The sequence below is a fragment of the Dictyostelium purpureum genome (assembly GCF_000190715.1).
Source record: "Dictyostelium purpureum unplaced genomic scaffold DICPUscaffold_70, whole genome shotgun sequence".
Taxonomy (NCBI): Eukaryota; Evosea; class Eumycetozoa; order Dictyosteliales; family Dictyosteliaceae; genus Dictyostelium; species Dictyostelium purpureum.
Genome location: NW_003519407.1, coordinates 74,392 through 96,484, shown reverse-complemented (window position 1 = coordinate 96,484; position 22,093 = coordinate 74,392). Strand labels below are relative to the sequence as shown.

Genomic DNA, 22,093 nt, shown 5'->3' with positions numbered 1-22,093 from the left:
ACACTATATTTATAAACTAGTTAATATACAAATGGGCTTTTATTACTTATTATTCTCCAAATCACAAACTACCCCACTCTTTTATTTTTAAATCCTTTTAATAAAAAAAAAAAAAACAATCAAAAATAGAATCATAACAATTAAACCCCCCAAAATAGAATCATCAAAATTTTTATAAAATTATTTTTTCAAATTAATTTCTTAATGCCAATTATGGGGGGTTCTATTTTTAAAAAAATATTATTATTTTAAAATAATAATACATAAATATAATAATTTTTTTTTTTTCTAAATTTTTTTTAACGCTTTTAAATATAAAACAATAATTATATATGGTTTTAAAAGAGTTTAATTTAAACATCTAGGTAATAAATTAAACCTTCAACCTTTTTTAAAAAAAGTACAAATAATTTTTTTATTTTTTTTCAGTTTTATTTTTTTATTTTTTTTTGATCAACCATTACATTTGGTGTTTTTCCTTTTCAATGGTATTATAATTTAATGCAGTAAATGCACACAAACAAACAAAGAAAGAAATTAAATTTTCAGTTTATCGCGAAAAAACACACAATCCTTTTTTTTTCTAAAAAATTTAATTAATTTTTTATTTTTTAAATTTTCAAAATAAACAAAAAAAAAAACACACACAAAAGCACACATTTAAAATTAATTTTTTTATTTATTTTTTTCTTTTTTTTTATTTGTGTTTTTTTGTAGATTAACAATAATAATAAAAAAAATAAAAAGTAATATACATAGTTACAAATATATATACACAGAGAACCACAACAAATACATATATACAGATACAAAAAAAAAAAACATAAAATATTATAATAAATATTATATTCCATATTCATATACTTCTCTAATAATATATACCCACACACTTTCACCCAAAGAAAATACACATTAATACAATAGACATAGATTATTGTTGTTGCTACTATATCTATTTTTTTTTAATTTATAATAATATTTAAATAATTATAACATTAAATTTTATATTAAATTTAAGTTTATAATTATTTTATTTTTTTTTTTTAAATAATTAATTTTATTTTAATTTTTTTTATTTTTTAATTTTTTAATTTTTTTTTTTTAAAATTTTTTTTCTTTCTCCATTGAATAATAAACTTCTTAAAATAAATAGTAAATATTATAATAATAATATAATAGTTAGATAGAATCAGGGAGAAAGAACTAAATACAATAAAATAACAATTATATACAATAAACCAATTATTATACAGAAATTTTATTTTTTTTTATTTTTTTTATAAATCCGATAAAAAAAACACAGTTTATAAAATTTTAAATATTAATTATAATTATTGTAGTTATTTTTTTTAGTAGTTAAAATACAATAGTGTGTATTTTAAAACAAACAGTAACAGAAAAAAAATGAACAGTCTTTTTTCATCGACATCAACACAGCCATCACAAACAACAACCACTACAACTACAACAACATCAAATAATAATTTATCATTTAAAAATTATAATTGTGATAGTGATAACAATAATATACATAATCATTCCCATAGTAACTATAGAGATTATAAATGTTGTAATAATATAAATAATAATAAAATTAATAATATAAATTTTGATAGTAATATAAATCTTCAATTACAATCAAGAGGAACTAAAATAGTTAATTTAACAGGTAATTATAATTTAATTTAATTTAATTAAATCAAACTAGTAAAAACTAATTATTAATTTTTAATATTTTATCAGTGGTTTCAGCAAGAGATTTAAAAATTAATTCAAATAAAATTGATCCATATGTCGAAGTTAGATATAAAGATAAAATATTTCAAACCAGAGCATTAAAAAACACAACCGATCCCTTATGGGAAGAGGTCTTTGAAATGTATATACATAAATAATTTACATAATTTTAAAAAAAATATCATACTAATAAAATATTTTTTTATTATTTAGTGAAATTAAAGAAGAAGATAGATTAAATATTCAAAATCCAATGATATCGTTTTATATTTGGGATAAAGAACTTTTTTTTAAAAACAATTATGTTGGGTCAGTTTCAATATCGTTAGACTGTATCGAAAGAGAACAAGTTTTTGAAAATTGGATTGATATTGTAAATAGTAACACAAACACAAAAGGTGTATCAGTTGTTGGTCAGTTGCACATTAGAGCTCAGTATTTTTCTATAGAAGACATCGAAGTTAATTTTGACGAATGGCTAGTTTTAAATAATAGTGGTGGTAGCATTGGCAAATTAACAAATAATAAAAATAACAACACAACAACCACAACCACAACAAGTTATAATTGTAGTTCAAAAACATCACCATCCTCTTCATATAAAGATGAACATTTTTCAATGTCACAAATCATTGATGATCAACGAAAGCTATTATTACAAAATCAAATGAATATGTTTAAAAATGGCAGTGACAACAGCGGGTCGTCATCTTCTGCTTCATCATTAAACGAAGCTCATATTTATCAACAAGAGTATTATTTAAACTTAATTCAACAACAACAACAAGATCAAGAAGAACTTGATCCAGAAATCTTAAAACTTATATTAAAACAAGAAGAAGAGGAACAATACGCCGCTAACCGTGATGAAGATATGTTATCACACTGTATATTATGTAAAAAATTTGAATCATCAGCCGACAATTTATATCTCATGGATGATTGCTTACACAATTTTTGTAAGAACTGTTTTAGAAAGGGCATTCAAGAACAATTAGAAAATAGTGAATGTAGTATTGATTCAGTTCAATGCTTATACGATGGTTGCTCAGAAAAAATTCAACATTTTATGATCAAATCAATTCTCGATAAAACAGAATATGAATCATTCCTAAATAAAACTTTAGAGAAGGTTTTGTATAACAACGACAACTATATTGAATGTCCATCATGTAATTTTGTGTTTGAAAAAATTGCACAACCACCATTATCACCACCAATAATTGGCAGTAATGGCCTTCCAATAATGAATAACAATAATATTAGTTTAAACAACTCCAATAATAATTTAAATAATAATAGTGCAAATACAACAGCAAATACCTCACCAATTCCATCATTATCAAACTCATTATCATCGTCATCATTTTCTTCGATTTCATCACTATTATCTGCTTCAAACTTGATATCCAATACTTTAATGTCAAATAATCAACCATCACCACCACCACAACAAACCACCAAAAAAAGATTAAAATTAAATTTATTAGCACCAGATGGTAAACTAATGTCAGAAGAATCAGCAAGACATAGAGAAGAATTTAGATTTAGATGTATAAAATGCTGCACCGAATTTTGTTCAGATTGCAAGACAACACCATATCACTATTCATATACTTGTGATAAATATACAGAATATTTAGTTTCAAAAAAATGTAGATTTTGCCAATCAAGCATTCCAAACGTTCCAGGTATTAAGGAAAGAGAAATTTGTTACTCTGAGGAATGTGAATTAAAATTAGGACTTTGCTGCGACAAAGTATTAAAATGTGGTCATCTTTGTATTGGTGTCAAGGGTGAGGAAAAATGTGGACCATGCTATGATGAAGAATGTGTTGGTAAAGATCGTTTCAACAATGATGAGTTTTGTAATATATGCTATATCGAATCACTTAAATCAGCACCATCAATAATGTTAGATTGTGGGCACATGTTCCATTACTCTTGTGTAGAAAAAAGATTAACCAATAAGAATGGTCCAAGAATAACTTTTCATCATTTAAATTGCAGTATTTGCAAAAAAGAAATGAAACATCCAGCTATTAAAAAAATATTAGATCCAATTCTCAAAGATAGAAAAATTATTCAATCAAAAGCTTTAGAGCGTTTATCATATGAAGGTTTGGCTAAATGTAAAGAGATTGAGGATAAGAAATCAAAATGGTACCAAGATCCAGATGGCTACTCAATGGACCGTTATGTTTACTACTCGTGCTTCAAATGTAAGAAATTTTATTTTGCAGGTCAAGCTCGTTGTGATGAAGGTGGCGAAGGTTATAATGAAGAGGACTTGATTTGTGGCTCGTGCCGTGGTAGTGACGGAAAAGAATGTAAGATCCATGGTTGGGACTATTTAATTTGGAAATGTCAATTTTGTTGCTCTCCATCTCAATGGTATTGTTGGTCCAAAACACATTTTTGTAATGAGTGTCATACCAAGCAGCAAAAAGGTGATTATCTCAATAAAAAACCCAAAACTGCTTTTCCAGTATGCGAAGGTCCTGAAAAATGTCCATTAAAAGTTGCTCATCCACACGTTGCTGAATTTATTTTAGGTTGTAGTTTATGTAATAATCTTTTAAACTTTTAATTAATCGATTGCAATCATTAATCAATAATCAAAAATAATAATAATATTTAATATTTTAATTTTTTTTTTTTACTTTATTTATATAAATTTAATTAATATATAATTAATAAAACTAAATTAAAGAAGAAAAAAAAAACCATCGATTATGATTTTTTTTTTTTATTATATGTATTTTAAACAAAAATATATCATGTATGTAATAGTTTGGAAATGTAATTTTAATTTGTAAATCCACAGAGAACACTTGTATTTTTTTAAAAAAAAAATTATAAACCTTATATTATTATTTATTTATTATAATTTAAAACCAGAATGAATTGCAACAACACCAAAAGTTAAATTTTTATAAGTAACTTGTTTAAAACCAGCATCGGTAATCATTTGGGCAAACTTATCTTGATTTGGGAATTGTCTAATTGATTCAACTAAATATTTATAACTAATAATAATTATAATGATAATAATAATTAATAAGTTGATTAATTATTTTAAAACCTAAAGAGAATATATATGTATATTTACCTATCGTGATCACCAGTAATTAATTGACCCATAACTGGAATAACATTGAATGAATAAGTGTCATATGCATATCTTAAAAGTGGGTTTGGAACTTGGGTAAATTCTAAACATAAAAATCTTCCACCTTTCTTAAGTACTCTATGGGCTTCTCTTAAAACTTGATCTATATTTGTACAATTTCTAATACCAAAAGAGACAGTGTAACAATTAAAGGTTTCATCTTTGAATGGTAAATTTTCACTATTACCTTGAACCCAATCAATTGATGGATCACTTAAATCTGTATAACCCATAGTTAAACCTCTCTTTTTACCTTCATTTAACATTGATTGATTAATATCATATACAGTTGCTGATGATGGTAATGATGAAGATTTTAATGTTGATGATGATGCAATATTTGGGAAATAATTTGGTGAATTTTTAATTCTATCTAAAAATCTAAATGATACATCACCTAAAAATTATAAATATAAAGATATTTTATTATTATTATATTGTTTATTACAATGATTACAATTATTATTATAATGACTGTTTTATTATTATTATTATTGTTTTAAATTTATTATTTACCTGTACCACCAGCAACATCTAAAAGATGTGAACCTGGTGTTGGATTTAATGTATTCATTAATTCATCTTTCCATAATCTGTGAATACCCATTGACATAACATCATTCATTAAATCATATTTTGATGAAACACTATCGAAAACTTCTTTAACCATATCCTCTTTATCTTCTTTATTTACAGTTTTAAAACCAAAATGTGTTTTTTCTTGTGGTTGTTGTGATGAGGATGAGGATGAGGATGATGGAGTTGGATTATTAGTACTTGTATAAAATCTAGAAAATGATAAACCCATTCTTCTAACTGATCTATTTAATGTTTGGAGCATTGTTTAATATGGAGATTTGATTTTTATTTGATTTTCTGATCTTTATTTAAAATTTATTCATATATAACGAAAAAAATAAAATAAAAATAAATAATAAATAAAATTTTAAAAAATGAAAAAAAATTAATTTTTTTTTTTATTTTTTTTTATTTTTTTTTTTAAAAATTTTTAAATTTTTTTTTTTTAAAGTTTGTTCATCATCATCATTTAATCACATTTTTTATTTTTTTATATAATATTTTACATATTAAAATATTGGATAGAAAAAAAAAAAAGAAATGGTTAAATTTAATAAATTTATAATATTAGTATTATTGGTATTAATATGTAGTTTTGTTTCAAAATCTTTTTCACAAGAAAATGTAAAAATTAAAAATAAAATAATAAAAATAATAATAAAAATAAAAATAAACTAACATATAATTTTAAATACTCTAATTTATAAATAATAAAACTTATAAACCATTTTAATACAGGATTCAGAAGAATTCGAACAAAATGAAATAAATATCGATGGTGGAAGTGAAGCACCACAAGATACCTCGATGGAAACAGAACAAGTTAAGGTTATTAGAAAACCAAATAATTATTTACTCGAAATTGTTTTCATTTCAATTATTATTGCATACGCAGTAAACTATTTCGTTGGTCAAAACACAAATCGTGAATTAATCAAGTTATGGGGTAAAAAATTACAACCAGTATTTGACAGTAATTTCGCTAAAACAGGTAACAAAGGAACATTCACAATTCTCAAAGTTAACGCATCTACCTATTCTTTCCTTTGCACCGGTCGTATCAACTGTTTTGGTCTTCAAGCAACTTTAGATCTTAAAAAGAGACACGATTTATTCTCTGTAATTATGGATTTAGTTGGTTATGGTAATCCAGATCGTATGACCATTGAAATTGCAATTAATAAAGAAAATATGGATCCTTTAGTTTTTGCTTTAGTTAAATCAAAAGCAATCAAGAAATTCAAATCTGATAACAATGATGTTGTAAGTAAAAATAATATTCATTTAACAGCATTAATAAATCATTATTAATCATTTTATTTTACATTAAAGGATTTATTCTGTTCAAAATATACAGGTTCAGGTATTAGCGGATTAGCCTCAAGCTTTGGTGTATTATGCGATACTGAAGTTCTTCCATCATTATTATTAAAGAGTGAAGCACTTCAAGTTATTAATCAAAATGAAAATCTTGTTGAATGTATGCATTTCTCTGATCACAGTTTAATAAATCCAAAATATCCAAAAGCTTTAAGATTTGTTTTCAAATTCCCAAAACAATCAGAAATGGATAAATTGGCTCTCTTAACTAAAATGGCTATTCACTATATCGATGTTGTTGCAAATCTCGAATTACCAAAAAATGTAAAAAAAAAATTAATAATTTTTATTATTATTACTATTATTTCATATTAATATGTTTTATTATTTTTAGTATAAAGCAAAAGCAGATAAATTAAGAGATAAAGCCAAAGAAGAAATCGAAAAACAAGCCAAATTAGAAAGACAAGAAGAATTACAAAAAAAGAAATATGAAAAGAAATTAAAAGAAAAGGAAGCAATCTCAAAATTAACTCCAGAACAACAAAGAAAGAGAGATGAAAAAGAATATAAACAACAATTAAAGAAGAGAACTGGTGCTGGTGGTAAAACCAAAATTGTTTTAGGTTAATCTATAATATAATATATAATTGTTTTTTTTTTTTATGATAATAAAATAATAAAATTTAGGTAACAATAACAACATCAATAATACAATATCAATAGTAATGGAAATTATTAAAAATATATCAATAATTATTAATAAAATTTAAAAGCAATAAAAAAAAATATAAACATATTTAATATCTTTTTTTTAAAAAAAAAAAAAAACTCTTTGGTGTAAAATTTTTATTTGTTAACTTTTTGTTTTTTTCTTTCTATCTATCTGTTCGTTTATTATTTATAAATATATTCTATATATAACTCTAATTAAAACTTTTGACATCAAAACTTCAAGTTCAATACATCCGATAAAATATTCTAAATCGGCACTTATTTTCTATCAATCAAATTTTAGCACTTAGTTTTAACAAAGTAAAATTTTTTTTTTTAAAAAATATCCAGATATTAATTAATTTTTTTATAATAATTGTTGTGGAGCAAATTTTTTTTGGCAATTTGAATATTTTTTAACATTTATTTTTCTTTTTAACTATTTTTTTTTTTAAAATTTATTTTTATAAAACTTTTTATAAAAAAATAAATAAATAACAATGAAAATTATTTTTATTTCTATAATAATTTTGATATTAGGAATAAAAAATGTGAGAGCATGTTTCAGTTTGGGCAATTGTCCTAAATTAGGTGAAAGTTGCGAAGGTTCATGTGCTCCAGGTTTAGATTGTTTTAATGGCAAATGCCAATCAATGACTCTCTGTGATCCCAATTTACCAATTACTCAAGATACCTGTACAGGTTCCTTTTTATGCACAAAGATAAATGACACTATTGGTGTTTGTTTACAATATGTATCACAAAAATTAGATGGAACTGTCCCATGCAGTAGACCAGCCAACTGTGCTTCAAACCGATGTGAAAATTCAAAATGCATGCCACCTCCATCAAATACGTGCAGAAATGGTAAGTATTTTTCATAAAATAAAATTGAAAAAAAAATTAATAATTATTTTTTCTTTATAATTTTAAATAGAGGATAGCTGTGATTCAGATTCCATTTGTACATCAATCTATAACGGGGGGACCGTGACTACTACTTGTATAAAAAGAAGTGATTTGGGACCTTGTGCATTCCCAAATGAATGTTCTAGTGGAGTTTATGTTAATGGTAATTGTGCCCCAATTTACTCTGGAAAAGAAAATGATACTTGTTCTTTTACAACCCAATTATTTCCATTAACTAATCCGTGCAATGTTGGTTTAACAGTAAGTAGACTCATTAACTATATAGAGATAATAAAAAAATATAAAATTTTAAGATTTAATTTCTATTTAGTGTATGGATGGTAAATGTGTTAAATATGAAGAAAAAGCATGTATCAATATATTTGCAACAATATAGAACCCAAATAGTTTTGGATAAAAGAATACTCAAGCTTTCATTAAAACAAACTTGAAAAACAACAGATTTCTTTACACTTTTCAAAAATATATATTAAATATGACCATAAGAAATTAAAATCTGATAGAAATTCTAGAATCTATAATTAAGTCGTTTCAATGGTCAAATTCATTAACTACAATCTTCAATACTTAACCCACAATTAATAAATTAAAGCACATCAAACAGCAACAATCAAATCTATAATAATAATCAAATTTTATTCAAATAATAAAAATAATTAACAATAAACAATCAGACAAAAAAAAATAAAAAATTAATATATATTTCAATTAAATTATTATCGATTAAGAGTTTATTTTTTTATTTCAAAAAAGCTATGATGTAATATAATGTAATTCTCTATCTATAGTAATCAATTTATATATAAGGAATAAAGAAAAAACCAATATACAATTGGTGTAGCATTCTTTATTTTTATTTATAAAGTTATTATACATTAATATTTATTATTTTTAATAAAACCTTTGGATATTTTGCAAAAATACAATTAAAATGATGTGTAATGTTATATTTTATTTTAATTTTGTAAATAATTATGGATGTCTAAAATCTTTAAAATGTTGTGGGTTGTTTCTATAACAGGTATCCCAGTATTTACAAGCAGGTTTATCTTGACTTCTAGATTTAACAAATGGTTTGAGACCTACAAATTCGCTGTCGTCGTCCGAACCAGATGGAATATAATCATCACCAGAATCATCCTCTTCTTCAAAATCAATAAAGTCATCTTTTTTTTTGGGTTTTGATTTTGGTTTTGGTTTACTTTCTGTTGCTACTTTTTTGGTTGACGATGTTGATTTGGTATTATGTTGGGGTTCCTCTTCAAAATCATCATACTTTCTTTTTGTGACTTGTTTCGATGGTGTTTGTTTAGTTGGTGTTTGTTTAGTTGGTGCTTGTTTAGTTGGTGTTTGTTTTTTTGGGGTTGATGAGGGTTTTATTAATTGTACAGTGAATGGATATTTTTGTGAACATAATAAAAATTGTTGACCATCATTTAAATAAATTGGTGTATCAATGGCCAATGGTTCTAAAGATCCATTTTTATCAATATGAATTGGATTTTGACCTTTTGGAGTTAGCTCTACACAATATGTATCGCTAAATGATTTTACAAATTTTATAACTGCTTGGTTCCTACTAACCAACTTATCTTTAATTTCTAAAATATTTCTACCTAAAGTGAAGGGTTCATCAAGCTTTAATTGAATTTTATCTCCATTCTCTTGAATTAAATTACAAATTGGTTTTGACTCTGGTTTAATATCCTCTGCAGTGTCTGATAAAAAGTCATTGGATGGTTGAGAGCTTGATTTCGATTTCGATTTAATTGGCTTCTCCTCCATATCAATATCTTTTGGACCCTCTTCAAAATCATCTTGATCAAAAATATTTGATTTCTTATTTCCAATTTTTTTTTCTGGAATCATACCTTTCTCTTCTTGTTGCTCCTCTTCGTGTTGTTCTTCGTGTTGTTCTTCTTGTTGCTCTTCTTGTTCTTCCTCTTCCTCATCATCTTCTTTTGGTTTCCACCAATCAATTGGTTTCGAGCCATGGGTTTCTAAATAGCTATTGATCTTTTTAAAATAATTTTCATTTAAAAATGTTTCTAAAAATGGACTAACTCCCTCTACATATTCTACCGGTACAGCACCCATAAATTCGGAATGAATTAATTCGATTTCATTTTTTAATTGTGATAATTGTTTGCCCAATAAAACTACAACAGTTGGAGATGGGTTTTCTTCTTCCAATTTATTATTGAAAATAGCTCTAATAATTTCGTTTACAACTGGTTTCCAATAGTTTTCAACTTTAACTGGTACTTTATCTTCGTCCTCTACACTTGTTAATGATGAATTTAACCAAAGCACACCCTGCTTAGCGGTAGATTTAAACCAATCTCTTGGATTATCTGAAGGTAAGTCCACTTCTTTTAATGCCTCTTGAATCGAATCCAATGTATCATCCTTAGTAATAAAACCACGATCGATTAATGCTGCCCTTATCAAATTCTTTGTTGATGCTTTAATATTATATAATTTCCATTTATCGGCAGATGCATCACAAAATGAAAAACCACATGATGTTTCTTTTTTATTATTTGGTGAAAGACCAAAGAAAACAACTTTACAATCCTTTGGTGACCCTACAAAATTTAAACTTGAAAATATTTGACTTGAAATAGGTAAATAACTACTGTTTCTTTTTTCTCCAACAATTTCTTCAAACAATGGTTTCTGTAAAAAAAAAAAAAAATATTAATATCAATTTTGCATTGTGTTGGTTTTGATTTTTTGGTCATTGAATATAAACTATACTTTACATTTTGTGTCAACACTGTATCTAAACTATCAAACCATTTCTTTGATAAAACTGATGATAATAAAAATGGTTTCTTATTTGATTTGGATGTTGAAGCTGAAGTTTTTGTTGATTGGACAGTACTTGTTAAACTTTTTGATGCATCAACATCATCAAAAATATCGTCATCATCCTGTTCATTTGGTTCAAATGCTGCTTGTTTCTTACTGTGGTTGTGTTTACTGGTCGATTTATTTTTATGGCTATCCTCATCATCACTATTTGCAATATTACCACTATCATCAACAAACCACGATGATGCTGCTGATTTTGTTGGTTTTGATTCTTTTGCTTTGGGTTTAGACTTGGATTTTGATTTTGGTTTACTTAATATTGAATCTCTGTGGTCATTTATCAGTTCCTCAATTAATTTTTGATCACTCTTTTTAATATCATCGAAACCTTCTAAATCATCAATTTCATCTACTTTTTTGGTTGTTTTTCTTGCATTTTTTTGTTTCTAAAATTAATTTTAAAATATTTGTTAGTATAGTTTATTTAATTTTTTTTTAAAAAAAAAACCTATACAAACTTCAAAGAAACAATTAGGATGGAACCAATCTATAGCTTGACCATCTGTTTCGAATCTATCCGATGGATATAATTTACCAATTCTTAATGATGTTTTTTCTATTTGTTTTTTGCATTTTGAATGCTTACAACTCGATCTTCCCGACCCTGCATATTCGACCCTGTACGTATTATTTGACATGGTTCAATTTAAATGCTAAAGTAAATTAATATTAATAATAATTAATAAATATATAATGAAAAAAAAATTAAAAAAAAATAATTTGAAAAATTACCTTAAAAAAAAAAATTGAAAAAAAAATAAAAAATAAAAAAAAATTTTGGCAATTTAGATTTTTATAAGAAATTTTGTATTTATATAAAAAATATTTAACATTGATTTACAAATCAAATGTAACAAAAACTATTCTTTATATTTCTTTTATTTCCTATCCCGGAATATAAAAAAATATAAAAAAAACATTATAAATAAAAATATTATATATTAATACAAGTGAATAAATCTATTTATATATATTAGATTATAATTATTATTAGTTTTATTTATTTATTTTTTTTATTCATTTACTTTTTTATTTATCTACATATTTATTTATTTATATTTATTTATGTACTTTCAAAAAAATATTTCCCCCTCTTTTTTTTTTTTTTTTTTTAAAAAAAAATTTTTTATTTTAAATTTCAAATTTTTATTTTTTTTTTTTTTTATTTTTTTATAATTTTTTTTTTAAAATTAATATATATAAAACTTTATTAAAATGGCAACTGCAGCAATCGATCCATTATTACCATGGGTAGAGAAATATAGACCAATTGAGATTAAAGATATTGTCGGTAATGAAGAAACTGTTAGCAGATTAGAAAGTATTTCAAAAGATGGTAATTTACCAAATATTATTATTAGTGGACCACCAGGAACTGGTAAAACAACATCAATTTTATGTTTAGCGAGAGCATTATTGGGACCAAACTATAAAGAAGCAGTATATGAATTAAATGCATCAGACGATAGAACTTTAGATGTAGTCAGAGATAAAATCAAATCATTTGCACAAAAGAAGGTTACATTACCACCAGGTAGACATAAGATTATTATTCTTGATGAAGTCGATAGTATGACATCTGGTGCACAACAAGCCCTTAGACGTATTATGGAATTATACAGTTCAACAACACGTTTTGCATTCGCATGTAATCAATCAACCAAAATTATTGAACCAATTCAATCAAGATGTGCAGTATTACGTTTCACCAAATTAAACAATCTTCAAATTGCTGCACGTTTAAAAGAAGTTATGACTATTGAAAAAGTACCATTCACCGACGATGGTTTAGAAGCCTTAATATTCACCTCTGAGGGTGATATGCGTCAAGCTTTAAATAATCTCCAAGCCACTTTCTCTGGTTTAGGTTTAGTCAATGCTGAAAATGTAAATAGAGTATGTGATCAGCCACATCCAAAAATTATTAGAGCCATCATCGAACAATGTTCAAAATCAAATGTTAATGTAGCCTACAAACACTTAAAAACACTTTGGGACGAAGGTTTCTCCTCTATCGATATCATCTCTGCCTTATTTAGTTTAACAAAAGCCTCCACAATTTTACCCGAATATCAAAAATTAGAATTCTTAAAAGAAATTGGTTTTTGTAATCTTAGAGCTTCAACTGGTGTCAATACTTTAGTACAACTAACTGGTTTAATCTCAAAACTCTGTATAGTTTCAAAAAAAATGGAAAAATAAATAAATAAAAAACCTAATAAAATTTATTTTTAAATGATTAATATAATAATTAATCATTAAATTTTATATAAAAATTTTGATCATTAATTATATTAAATTATTTCTTAAAAAAATCGATTATCTAAAAATTAAAATTAAAAAAAATAAAAAAAAAATAAAAAAAAAAAAAACCGAATTGCTATGAGAATCAAAATCGTGAATATATATCTAAAGAAAAACTATTTTTATTATAATTATTTATTTATAATTAAAGATATTGTTATATTTTTATTTATTTAACAAATATGTTAATTTTCATTTTCCTTATTCAATAAATTAAGAAATAAACTTTGCCCCCTTTATAATTTTTTTGTTTAAAAAATTTTAAATTTTTTAAATTAATAGTTAAAATTTTAAAAAAAAATTAAATTTGTATATATTTTTTTTATAAATTTTTGTATAATAGCTAACCATTAATAATTTTCTGTTGTGCTTTATATTTATATAATCAAATTTTAATAGTTAAAAAATAAAATAAAAAAAATTAAATTTTTTAAAAAAAAAAAAAAAAAAAAATTTCGAAAAAAACGTTAGGCGAAAAAAAAAAAATTTTATACCTCAAAAAAAAAAAAACAAATTGTGCGCAGCCCAAGGTCTATATCAAAAAAATTTTTATTATAGTCATTTGTCAGGACACAGAAGGTATGAGACATCCACACACATAAATATAATGATGGATAATTGCATATATTTTAGGATTAATACTGGATTAATATTATTGGATTAAAAGATTAATGTTGGATTAACATTAGATTAACATTGGATTGATTAATCAGTATATTTGAGATAGATACTATATATCCATTATCAATTATCCGTCATATCTATATCTATCAATTTTCAAATATTAATCTTATTTATTATTTAGTAATTTAGAATGCCAATCCACAACAAAGTCTTATCTAACGACCACTTCAGAAAAGTATTATCAAATTTAATTATACAACCGAAATCGTATATAATGTAATAAAATATTAATAATAATTTATTTTTTAATAGCACTGGGACATGAGAGTCCGTACCTGGTTCAACCAACCAGCTCGTAAGATCAGAAGAAGAAATAACAGAATCGAAAAAGCTGCTAAAGTCTTCCCAAGACCAATTTCAACCTTAAAACCAGTTGTTCGTGGTTCATCCATCAGATACAACATGAAAGTTAGAGCTGGTCGTGGTTTCACCTTAGAAGAATTAAAGGTAATTAATCAATTTTAGATGTAGCATGATTTTAGGTTTTTAGGGTATTGGATAATCAATAATAATAGAGAGAAAAAAAAAAGAAATGCTACAGTTTCAAACAATAGGTTATGAATTAAAACTAATTGTTTTATTTATATTATATTTATAGGCTGCTGGTTTAACTGCTCAATATGCCAAAACTATTGGTATTGCCGTTGATTTCCGTCGTGTCAACAAATCACAACAATCATTAACCTTAAACGCCCAACGTCTCAAGAATTACCAATCTAAACTCGTTCTCTTCCCAAAGAAAGTTTCAGCTCCAAAGAAAGGTGAAGCTACCAAAGAAGAAGTTGCCAAAGCTGTCCAAACCCTCAATGTTTCCCCAGTCAAAGCTGGTATCAAAGTTTCATCAGAAGCCCCACGTAAAGTTACTGAGGAAGAAAAGAAATTCAACGCTTACGCTTCACTCAAATTCGCTGACGCCAAAGTCAAGAACTCAGGTATCAGAAGAAAGGCCGCTGAAAAGAAAGCTCAAGCTGCCTCTGAAAAATAAACTACCCCATCAAATTAAGTGGATTATTAAATATAAATTACCAAACAATTGTACACACAAACCTATTTGGGTTTACTTTTATTTTTGTTATATTTTATTTTGTTATGTTTTTGTGTTTAATTTTATTTCATCGTTTTTTTTTTTTTATTTTATTTCTTGTAGATACTATTTTTATATTTTTTTAAAATTTTTTTTTTTTTTCAAACAAACTAATTTTATTTCATCATTTTAAAATTAAAGAAATAATAGAATAATATTTAATAAATAGTTTTTTTTTAAAAAAAAAAAAAAAAGAATTTTATACAAAATCTATTATTGTAAATTTTTTATAATAATAATTAATTTTGCAAAAGGGGGTTTAAACAATGGTATAAAAATTTTATTTAAATAATTTAAGGATTAATAAAAACATTGTAATAATTATTACTTTATAATAGATATTTATGTTTATTTTATTTATTTTTCTATTTTATAAATTTATTTTTATTATAATCTTGTTAAATGAATTGGTTTTTTTTTATTTTATTATTTATTATTTTATTTTTTATTAAATATTATTCTATTTTTTGTTTATTAAATAATTAATATATTTTACTTTATGTAAATTTTCGGATGTATTTTAAAAGTATTATAATTACAATTTTAATATTATATATTAAAATTGGTATTTCTTCAATTATAGATAGAGATGGTGACAGTTTATTAGGGTATTTCGCGGATCTTGTTTATGATAAAAGAAACTATACAGGACTGTTCCAATTCGTTTCGATAGATAATGAGTGCATGGAGTGGAGGGTCTTAGTGGACACAAACAGGATGATGGTTTTTGAATCTAAATTAAGTAATAATTTGGTGATTTCTTTTAAAGGAACACAATCAATTTCTGATATAATTTCGGATTTAAACTTTATTCCAATTAAATGTAGAATTACTTTGGATTGCGGGAAAGTACACTTGGGTTTTTTGAAAGAGTATAATGACATATCTGACCATTTACATAGAGTAATGACTTCGCTAGACCAACCTTATAACATTTATTTTACTGGACATTCATTGGTAAGTGTGGTATTTTTAAAATAAAATAAAAAATAAAAAGTGTGCTAAAAATAAATAATCAATCAATTTTTAAAAAAAAAGGGCGGGGTGTTATCAGTACTTGCAACAATGGAATATACAACAAGGCCTAAATTAGATAACATTAAAAGTATACATTGTATTACCTTTGGACAACCAGCACCAGGCGATGAATCGTTTGCAAATTTTATGAACCTATACTCTAAAAATTATACATATAGACGTTATGTTAACATTAATAATCATACTGACACCTTCCTATACGACCCAATAACCACATCATATAAACATCATCCCAATGAACCACTCTTATTAAATTGTAAAAAAAATCAGTGCCCACCCTTTCCTATTGGATTGCATTTTTTAGATCTATATAATGGCAATATTTATAATCCCCACTATGCATCATGTAATACCAATTGCAAATTTTACGAATCTAATTCAAGATTTTATAGGTATCGATACTATCATTGCCCAATATCATCTAAATCAGTAGTTAGTGGAACCTTCAACCCAAGAGGTTTGTTACCGGATAAATACTCAGTGTGTCTATTTACATCAAAACGACAATTTTTAAACTACTCCTACAGAAATTCACAAAGCTGTCATCTAAGAAACCATGAACCTAATGTACCAAGTATTATAGTAAACCAATCGAAAAAACCAAGATCGTTTAGGAAGGATACCAGTGGTGAAGATCTATATATCGTTGTAGAAAATCATAACACTGTATTGCCTACATCATCATTTGTATATAATATATCATTCAGTAATCCAATATTAACACCAAATTCACCATTTAATTTAAGTTGCCAAGTATTAACAGAACACAATGATACCATGGAGATACAAGTTTCATTTACATCAAACAATCAGCATTTAGCATCCTCCGCAACTTTAATTACCTACAATGTCTATGTTAGTCAAGTTAATAAAGATTGGAAAAAATATGTATTTACAGAACCAGTATTATTAAGATATATCAATAAAAGAATTAAAAATATACCTAAAGGTATTTACAGTATAGTGGTTACGGCAAACAATAATAGTTTCGAGTCCCACACATCAAATTATTTTATAATCTACCACAATAATTATTATCAACATAAAGAAAATATATAAATAAAATAAAATTTTATATTATTTAATTATTTAATTAAATAAAATTTTATGATTAAATAGTAGTTTTTATAAATTTTTTTAATTTTTTAATTTTTTAATTTTTTTTTATTATTATATTTATATACTGTCATATATACTTGAGATATTGTTGTTTTTGTTGGTGTTGTTTGCTATTATTACTTGGAGCTATTGTTATAATTTAGTGTTGTTTTTTTTTAATTATTTTTCTATCCATTTAAATTGATATTGTTATTATTATATAATTAATTAATTTATTTGGCAGTTGGAGTTTTTCTTAAGTAGGTGATAGTTTCAGCAGTTGAGGCAATTCTGTCAGCATCTTCATCTGGAATTTCAATGCCGAATTCTTCTTCAACAGCAACTAAAATATCAGCAGCATCTAAACTATCGAGACCAAGTTCTTTGAAAGTGGTGGTTGGAGTAACGGTTTTACCTTGAGTTTTATCATAGTTTGAAATAATGTTGATGACACGATCAGTAATTTCTTTTTCTGAAAGAGTACCATAGTTTCTGCTCATGAATGGTGATTGTTTAGCAGAAACAAAAGTTGGACGACTGACGTTTGAAATTAATCTAAAAGTATTTCTGATCATTTTTATATATTTCTGTGTGTGTTTGGGTATGACTGAAAAAAATAAAAAAAAAAAAAAATTTTCAAAAAAATTTTGTTTTTTTTTTTATTTTTTTTAAAAAAAATTAAAAAAAAAAAATAAAAAAAAATAATTTAAATTTTTACATATAAATTTGTTGGTGTGCATAAAAAAAGGCATCATACAAATTTTTTTCACAATGAATTTCAAATCGTTTTTTTCACAATAAATTTCCAATCTTTTTTTTTTTTTTTAATTAATCATATTTGTTTCTTTTTTTATTTTTATTTTATTCATAAAAATGACAACTAATTAATTGAATTCGATTATTTAACCAAAAATTACATTTCCCAAATAATTTTTTTTTTTTTTTTTAAAAAAAAAACCAATTTAATAATAATCAATTTCCAATTTAACATAACAAGTGTTATATTTAAATGGTACTGTGTGTTACCAAATACATAAATATTAAAAATTTAATTATTTAAATTATTATTTTAAATTTTTATTTTTTTTATTTTTTATTTTTTTATTTTTTTATTTTTATTTTTATTTTTTTTTGTTTTAAATGATTTTTTAAAAATAAGTTGTCATTATTTATAACACCTGTATTCAAAAATAATTTCCGATATCACATTATATAATACTACATATAATATAAAATATAAATACAGTAGTATCTCAATTTTTTAATAAAATTCTATTATTTGTATTTAAAATGTTTTTTTAATTTATAATAAAAATAATTTAATACCACACATAACAGAAAAAGTATAAATTTTTTTTTTTATTTTATTTAGTTACTCACACTCAAAACACACACACTTTAAATAGTTTTTAACAATATATTCGACACAATATTTACCACTCTAATAATACACACAATTACATTACACATATAATAAACAGACAACAAAAAGAAGATTTTCAAATTGACTTGTTATATATACAATAATAAATAATAAACATATTAATAATAATAATATAATATAAATAGTTTGGTGTTTCTTTTTCTTTTTTCTTTTTTTTTTTTTATAAACACAAAAAACTAAAGGAAAAAGAAAAAATGAAAAGGAGTTCAAGTTTTGATAGTTCACAAAATGAAAATACTACAACTACAACAATAATACAAAAAACAAATAGATATTATAATGTATCCAAATCCAACGAACATTTAAATAAACCTCAAAGTAATTTAATACCGAAGTACAGTTTATTTCATGATAATAATAGTAATAATGGTAATAATAATAACAATAATGAAAATAGACCAAATAAAATTCAAAAAACTTTAAAGATTACAAACTCAGAAAATGAAAAATCAAATAAGTTGCAAGATTCCACCTCTTCATCAACAACTAATAAATATTATAATTATAATTTGGTTTTAGATCAAAAACCACAGCAACAAAATAAAAAGTTTGAAAATGCTCATAATAGTAATAACAAATCAAAGTTACAATTAATAACAAAACCTATATTACAACAACAACAACAACAACAACAACAAGAACAAGAACAACAGCAACCGGCAAACAATCTAAATACTTTACCTTTAATTATCCAAAAAGAAATTATATTTTTATTGGTGGATATGGGATATTTTTTAACAGGTAGAAAGGTTTGTAAATACTGGAAAAAGGTTTGTCATGGATGTTTAAAGGAATTAACAATTTATTTTACCGATATACATTTATCAGCATCAGTCAAACATGTATCAGAAATATTTGTAAAATCATTAAATAGTGAATATTTATCATTATCAAAAATTTCATTCATAAATGGTGCCAAAAATTCAATATCCTATAGCGAGTTTTATTTTAATAATGTTATCCTACCTTTTATAGAAAACATAGCGAGATATAATCAAAACATATCAGTATTTTGCATTAAAGGATTCCCAATTTCAAGGATTAATAATAAAACCAGCCAACAGCTATCACATACATATAAACTATATCATTCCTCCTCAACTGCTGCAGTAGTTCCCGTGCCTATTTCCTTACCCTCCTCACCAATTAATACATCACCACAAAAAATAATAGATCAACCAAAAGGTTTATATTTTTATTTAACAAATAATAGTTTTTTAAAAACATTATCATTAAAGAATATTAATTTAGATAGCAGAGGCCAATTTGATTTCTTTAGTTCTTTATCATCAATTAACACCACTTTAGAGTCACTCACTATTTCGGATGGTATAGGCGACGAAGGAATGCAATTACTATCAGATATATTGGAAAAAAACTTATTGGTAAACTTAAAGAAACTTGGACTACAAAAGAATCAATTTACAAATACAGCGGCAGGTTATTTAAATAAGGTATTGTTATCAAGCGAGTCCAAAATAGAATATTTAGATATCTCAGGGAACAGAATCGATGAGCAAGGTTTCTATATGATGAAGGGTGGTCTTAGAAGTAATGTTCGACTGAAAACTTTAATTTTAGCGGGTAATAAAATCAACAACACTGATGATATCGATTTTGGAAATTCAATAACTCATTTAGATTTAAAATTTTCAATGGTTGCAACTAAAAGCGTAATTAGGGGGCTAAGTCAATATTTATCAAGTAATAGTTCAATAACTCATTTGGATTTAAGCTATAATCATTGCTCTGGATCCTCAGCAATTAAAAAACTTTCAAAAGCATTATGTGTCAATCAAACTATAAAACATTTAGATTTATCGTTCAACAAGATCAACACCTTAACTCATTTAATAGATGCATTACTAGCCAACTCTATAGAATCATTATCATTACAATCAAACTCAATAGATAATCAATCAGCAATACTATTTTCAAAAGTTTTTACCCGTATATCCCCATCTTTTTCAATGATTAACTTATCCTCAAATAAAATTGGAATTGGTGGGTTTAAGAAAATTTCTTCATTAATTTCAAAATATTCAAAGTCACACATAATTTATAATGATACAGATAATAATAACAGTAATAATAACAATATTTGCAATAATAATATCAATAATAATATTAATAGCGGTGGTGATAACATCAATTTTCATGATGGCAGTAATATGGGTTATAAAATTAAAAGGAATTATAATGAGGAAGATTTAATATTTTATAATAGCTTAAACAATAACAAAAATGATGAAGAAAATTTGACCAGTCTCAAAATTGACTTTTCTTTAAATCAAATTGAAATTCCAAGGGCTTTAAAGTTATTACCAGACTTGAAATTTAAATCAAATAAATCAAATAAATCAAACAAATCAGTGACGACATCAGTTAGTGGTGACACCAATCTCGAGGCAAAAAAATATAAACTTATCGAATATTATATGGTTCAATAAAATATTAATAAAATTTATTGTAAATCGCTAATATACTTTATACTATTTATAAAGATCATGTGGCCTAATTTAAAGTTTAATCTTTACCATAAAAAAAAATTCTTTTTAAATAATTTTCTTTTTATTTTTATTTTTATTTTTTTTTAATTTTTTTTTTTTTTTTTTAATTTTATTTTTATTTTTTTAACAATTTTTTTTTTTAAAAATTCGACAATATCATTTTTTATTTTTTAAATATTACAATATATAATATAGATATAGTACAAAATGAATGAACAAGATATTTTAAAGGATTTCAAAGGATCATTAATTATTGATTCAGAAGGAAAAATTTTAAGTGTAATTATTGGATTTAGTTTGACAATGGTTTATAACTTTATAAAGAGGTATTTAATATTAATATAACAACTTAATAATACATAAATATAGGCTGCAGGTACTTTACAAGAAGAATTTTATAACTCACAAGGATTCGCAACTACTATTCTTTCAATGTTACACGATGTAAATGTTATTACTACTTCAAATAAACAAGAATTTAAAAGAATGACAAGTAAGTTTAATTATATAATATACATACCCCATTTATATTTATATTAACATTGTTTTATCATAGTTACTTTTTCAAATCAAACTTTTATAGTCACAATTGTTGGTCAAAA

General features: G+C 24.3%; 10 protein-coding genes across 10 annotated transcripts in view; 7 read left to right on the top strand and 3 right to left on the bottom strand.

The window, feature by feature from the left end:
• Positions 1-1,404: 1,404 nt before the first annotated feature.
• Positions 1,405-4,327, top strand: DICPUDRAFT_150438 (uncharacterized protein; the record flags this gene model as incomplete). The annotated part of the gene is made up of 3 exons (XM_003286419.1): positions 1,405-1,669; positions 1,744-1,879; positions 1,951-4,327. The coding sequence occupies 3 exons, from the start codon at positions 1,405-1,407 to the stop codon at positions 4,325-4,327; spliced, it is 2,778 nt and encodes a 925-aa protein (XP_003286467.1).
• Positions 4,328-4,621: 294 nt separating this feature from the next.
• On the bottom strand, positions 4,622-5,750 carry DICPUDRAFT_54286 (ubiE/COQ5 methyltransferase family protein; the record flags this gene model as incomplete). Its single annotated transcript, XM_003286396.1, has 3 exons — positions 4,622-4,766; positions 4,850-5,306; positions 5,426-5,750. 3 exons carry the CDS (start codon positions 5,748-5,750, stop codon positions 4,622-4,624), a joined length of 927 nt encoding a protein of 308 aa, XP_003286444.1.
• Positions 5,751-6,018: 268 nt separating this feature from the next.
• DICPUDRAFT_54285 (uncharacterized protein) lies at positions 6,019-7,439 on the top strand (the record flags this gene model as incomplete). Its single annotated transcript, XM_003286418.1, has 4 exons — positions 6,019-6,112; positions 6,227-6,751; positions 6,821-7,132; positions 7,203-7,439. The coding sequence occupies exons 1-4, from the start codon at positions 6,029-6,031 to the stop codon at positions 7,437-7,439; spliced, it is 1,158 nt and encodes a 385-aa protein (XP_003286466.1). The 5' UTR covers positions 6,019-6,028.
• A 583-nt stretch (positions 7,440-8,022) lies between these two features.
• Positions 8,023-8,828, top strand: DICPUDRAFT_77345 (uncharacterized protein; the record flags this gene model as incomplete). The annotated part of the gene is made up of 3 exons (XM_003286417.1): positions 8,023-8,389; positions 8,460-8,692; positions 8,763-8,828. The coding sequence occupies 3 exons, from the start codon at positions 8,023-8,025 to the stop codon at positions 8,826-8,828; spliced, it is 666 nt and encodes a 221-aa protein (XP_003286465.1).
• A 596-nt stretch (positions 8,829-9,424) lies between these two features.
• DICPUDRAFT_87156 (uncharacterized protein) lies at positions 9,425-11,967 on the bottom strand (the record flags this gene model as incomplete). Its single annotated transcript, XM_003286395.1, has 3 exons — positions 9,425-11,131; positions 11,218-11,715; positions 11,788-11,967. The coding sequence occupies 3 exons, from the start codon at positions 11,965-11,967 to the stop codon at positions 9,425-9,427; spliced, it is 2,385 nt and encodes a 794-aa protein (XP_003286443.1).
• A 577-nt stretch (positions 11,968-12,544) lies between these two features.
• DICPUDRAFT_150434 (replication factor C subunit) lies at positions 12,545-15,302 on the top strand (the record flags this gene model as incomplete). Its single annotated transcript, XM_003286416.1, has 3 exons — positions 12,545-13,459; positions 14,570-14,764; positions 14,916-15,302. The coding sequence occupies 3 exons, from the start codon at positions 12,545-12,547 to the stop codon at positions 15,300-15,302; spliced, it is 1,497 nt and encodes a 498-aa protein (XP_003286464.1).
• An 816-nt stretch (positions 15,303-16,118) lies between these two features.
• Positions 16,119-17,498, top strand: DICPUDRAFT_150433 (uncharacterized protein; the record flags this gene model as incomplete). Its single annotated transcript, XM_003286415.1, has 2 exons — positions 16,119-16,358; positions 16,440-17,498. The coding sequence occupies 2 exons, from the start codon at positions 16,119-16,121 to the stop codon at positions 17,496-17,498; spliced, it is 1,299 nt and encodes a 432-aa protein (XP_003286463.1).
• A 48-nt stretch (positions 17,499-17,546) lies between these two features.
• DICPUDRAFT_91715 (uncharacterized protein) lies at positions 17,547-18,129 on the bottom strand. Its single transcript, XM_003286394.1, has one exon. The coding sequence runs from the start codon at positions 18,110-18,112 to the stop codon at positions 17,771-17,773; it is 342 nt and encodes a 113-aa protein (XP_003286442.1). The 5' UTR covers positions 18,113-18,129; the 3' UTR covers positions 17,547-17,770.
• A 1,046-nt stretch (positions 18,130-19,175) lies between these two features.
• On the top strand, positions 19,176-21,431 carry DICPUDRAFT_77338 (uncharacterized protein; the record flags this gene model as incomplete). The annotated part of the gene is made up of 1 exon (XM_003286414.1): positions 19,176-21,431. The coding sequence occupies one exon, from the start codon at positions 19,176-19,178 to the stop codon at positions 21,429-21,431; it is 2,256 nt and encodes a 751-aa protein (XP_003286462.1).
• Positions 21,432-21,698: 267 nt separating this feature from the next.
• The window catches only part of DICPUDRAFT_77337 (uncharacterized protein), a gene marked incomplete at both ends in the record, with an annotated part of 725 nt that continues 330 nt past the window's right edge, over positions 21,699-22,093 (top strand). Inside the window, 2 exons of the mRNA XM_003286413.1 lie at positions 21,699-21,770; positions 21,861-21,984. Of these exons, the coding sequence (XP_003286461.1) occupies positions 21,699-21,770; positions 21,861-21,984 (196 nt within the window). The remainder of the gene's footprint in view (positions 21,771-21,860; positions 21,985-22,093) is intronic.

Excerpts from the sequence above, each read along its gene's own strand:
- DICPUDRAFT_91715 (XM_003286394.1), bottom strand. The coding sequence starts at position 18,112 with ATGATCAGAAATACTTTTAGATTAATTTCAAACGTCAGTCGTCCAACT.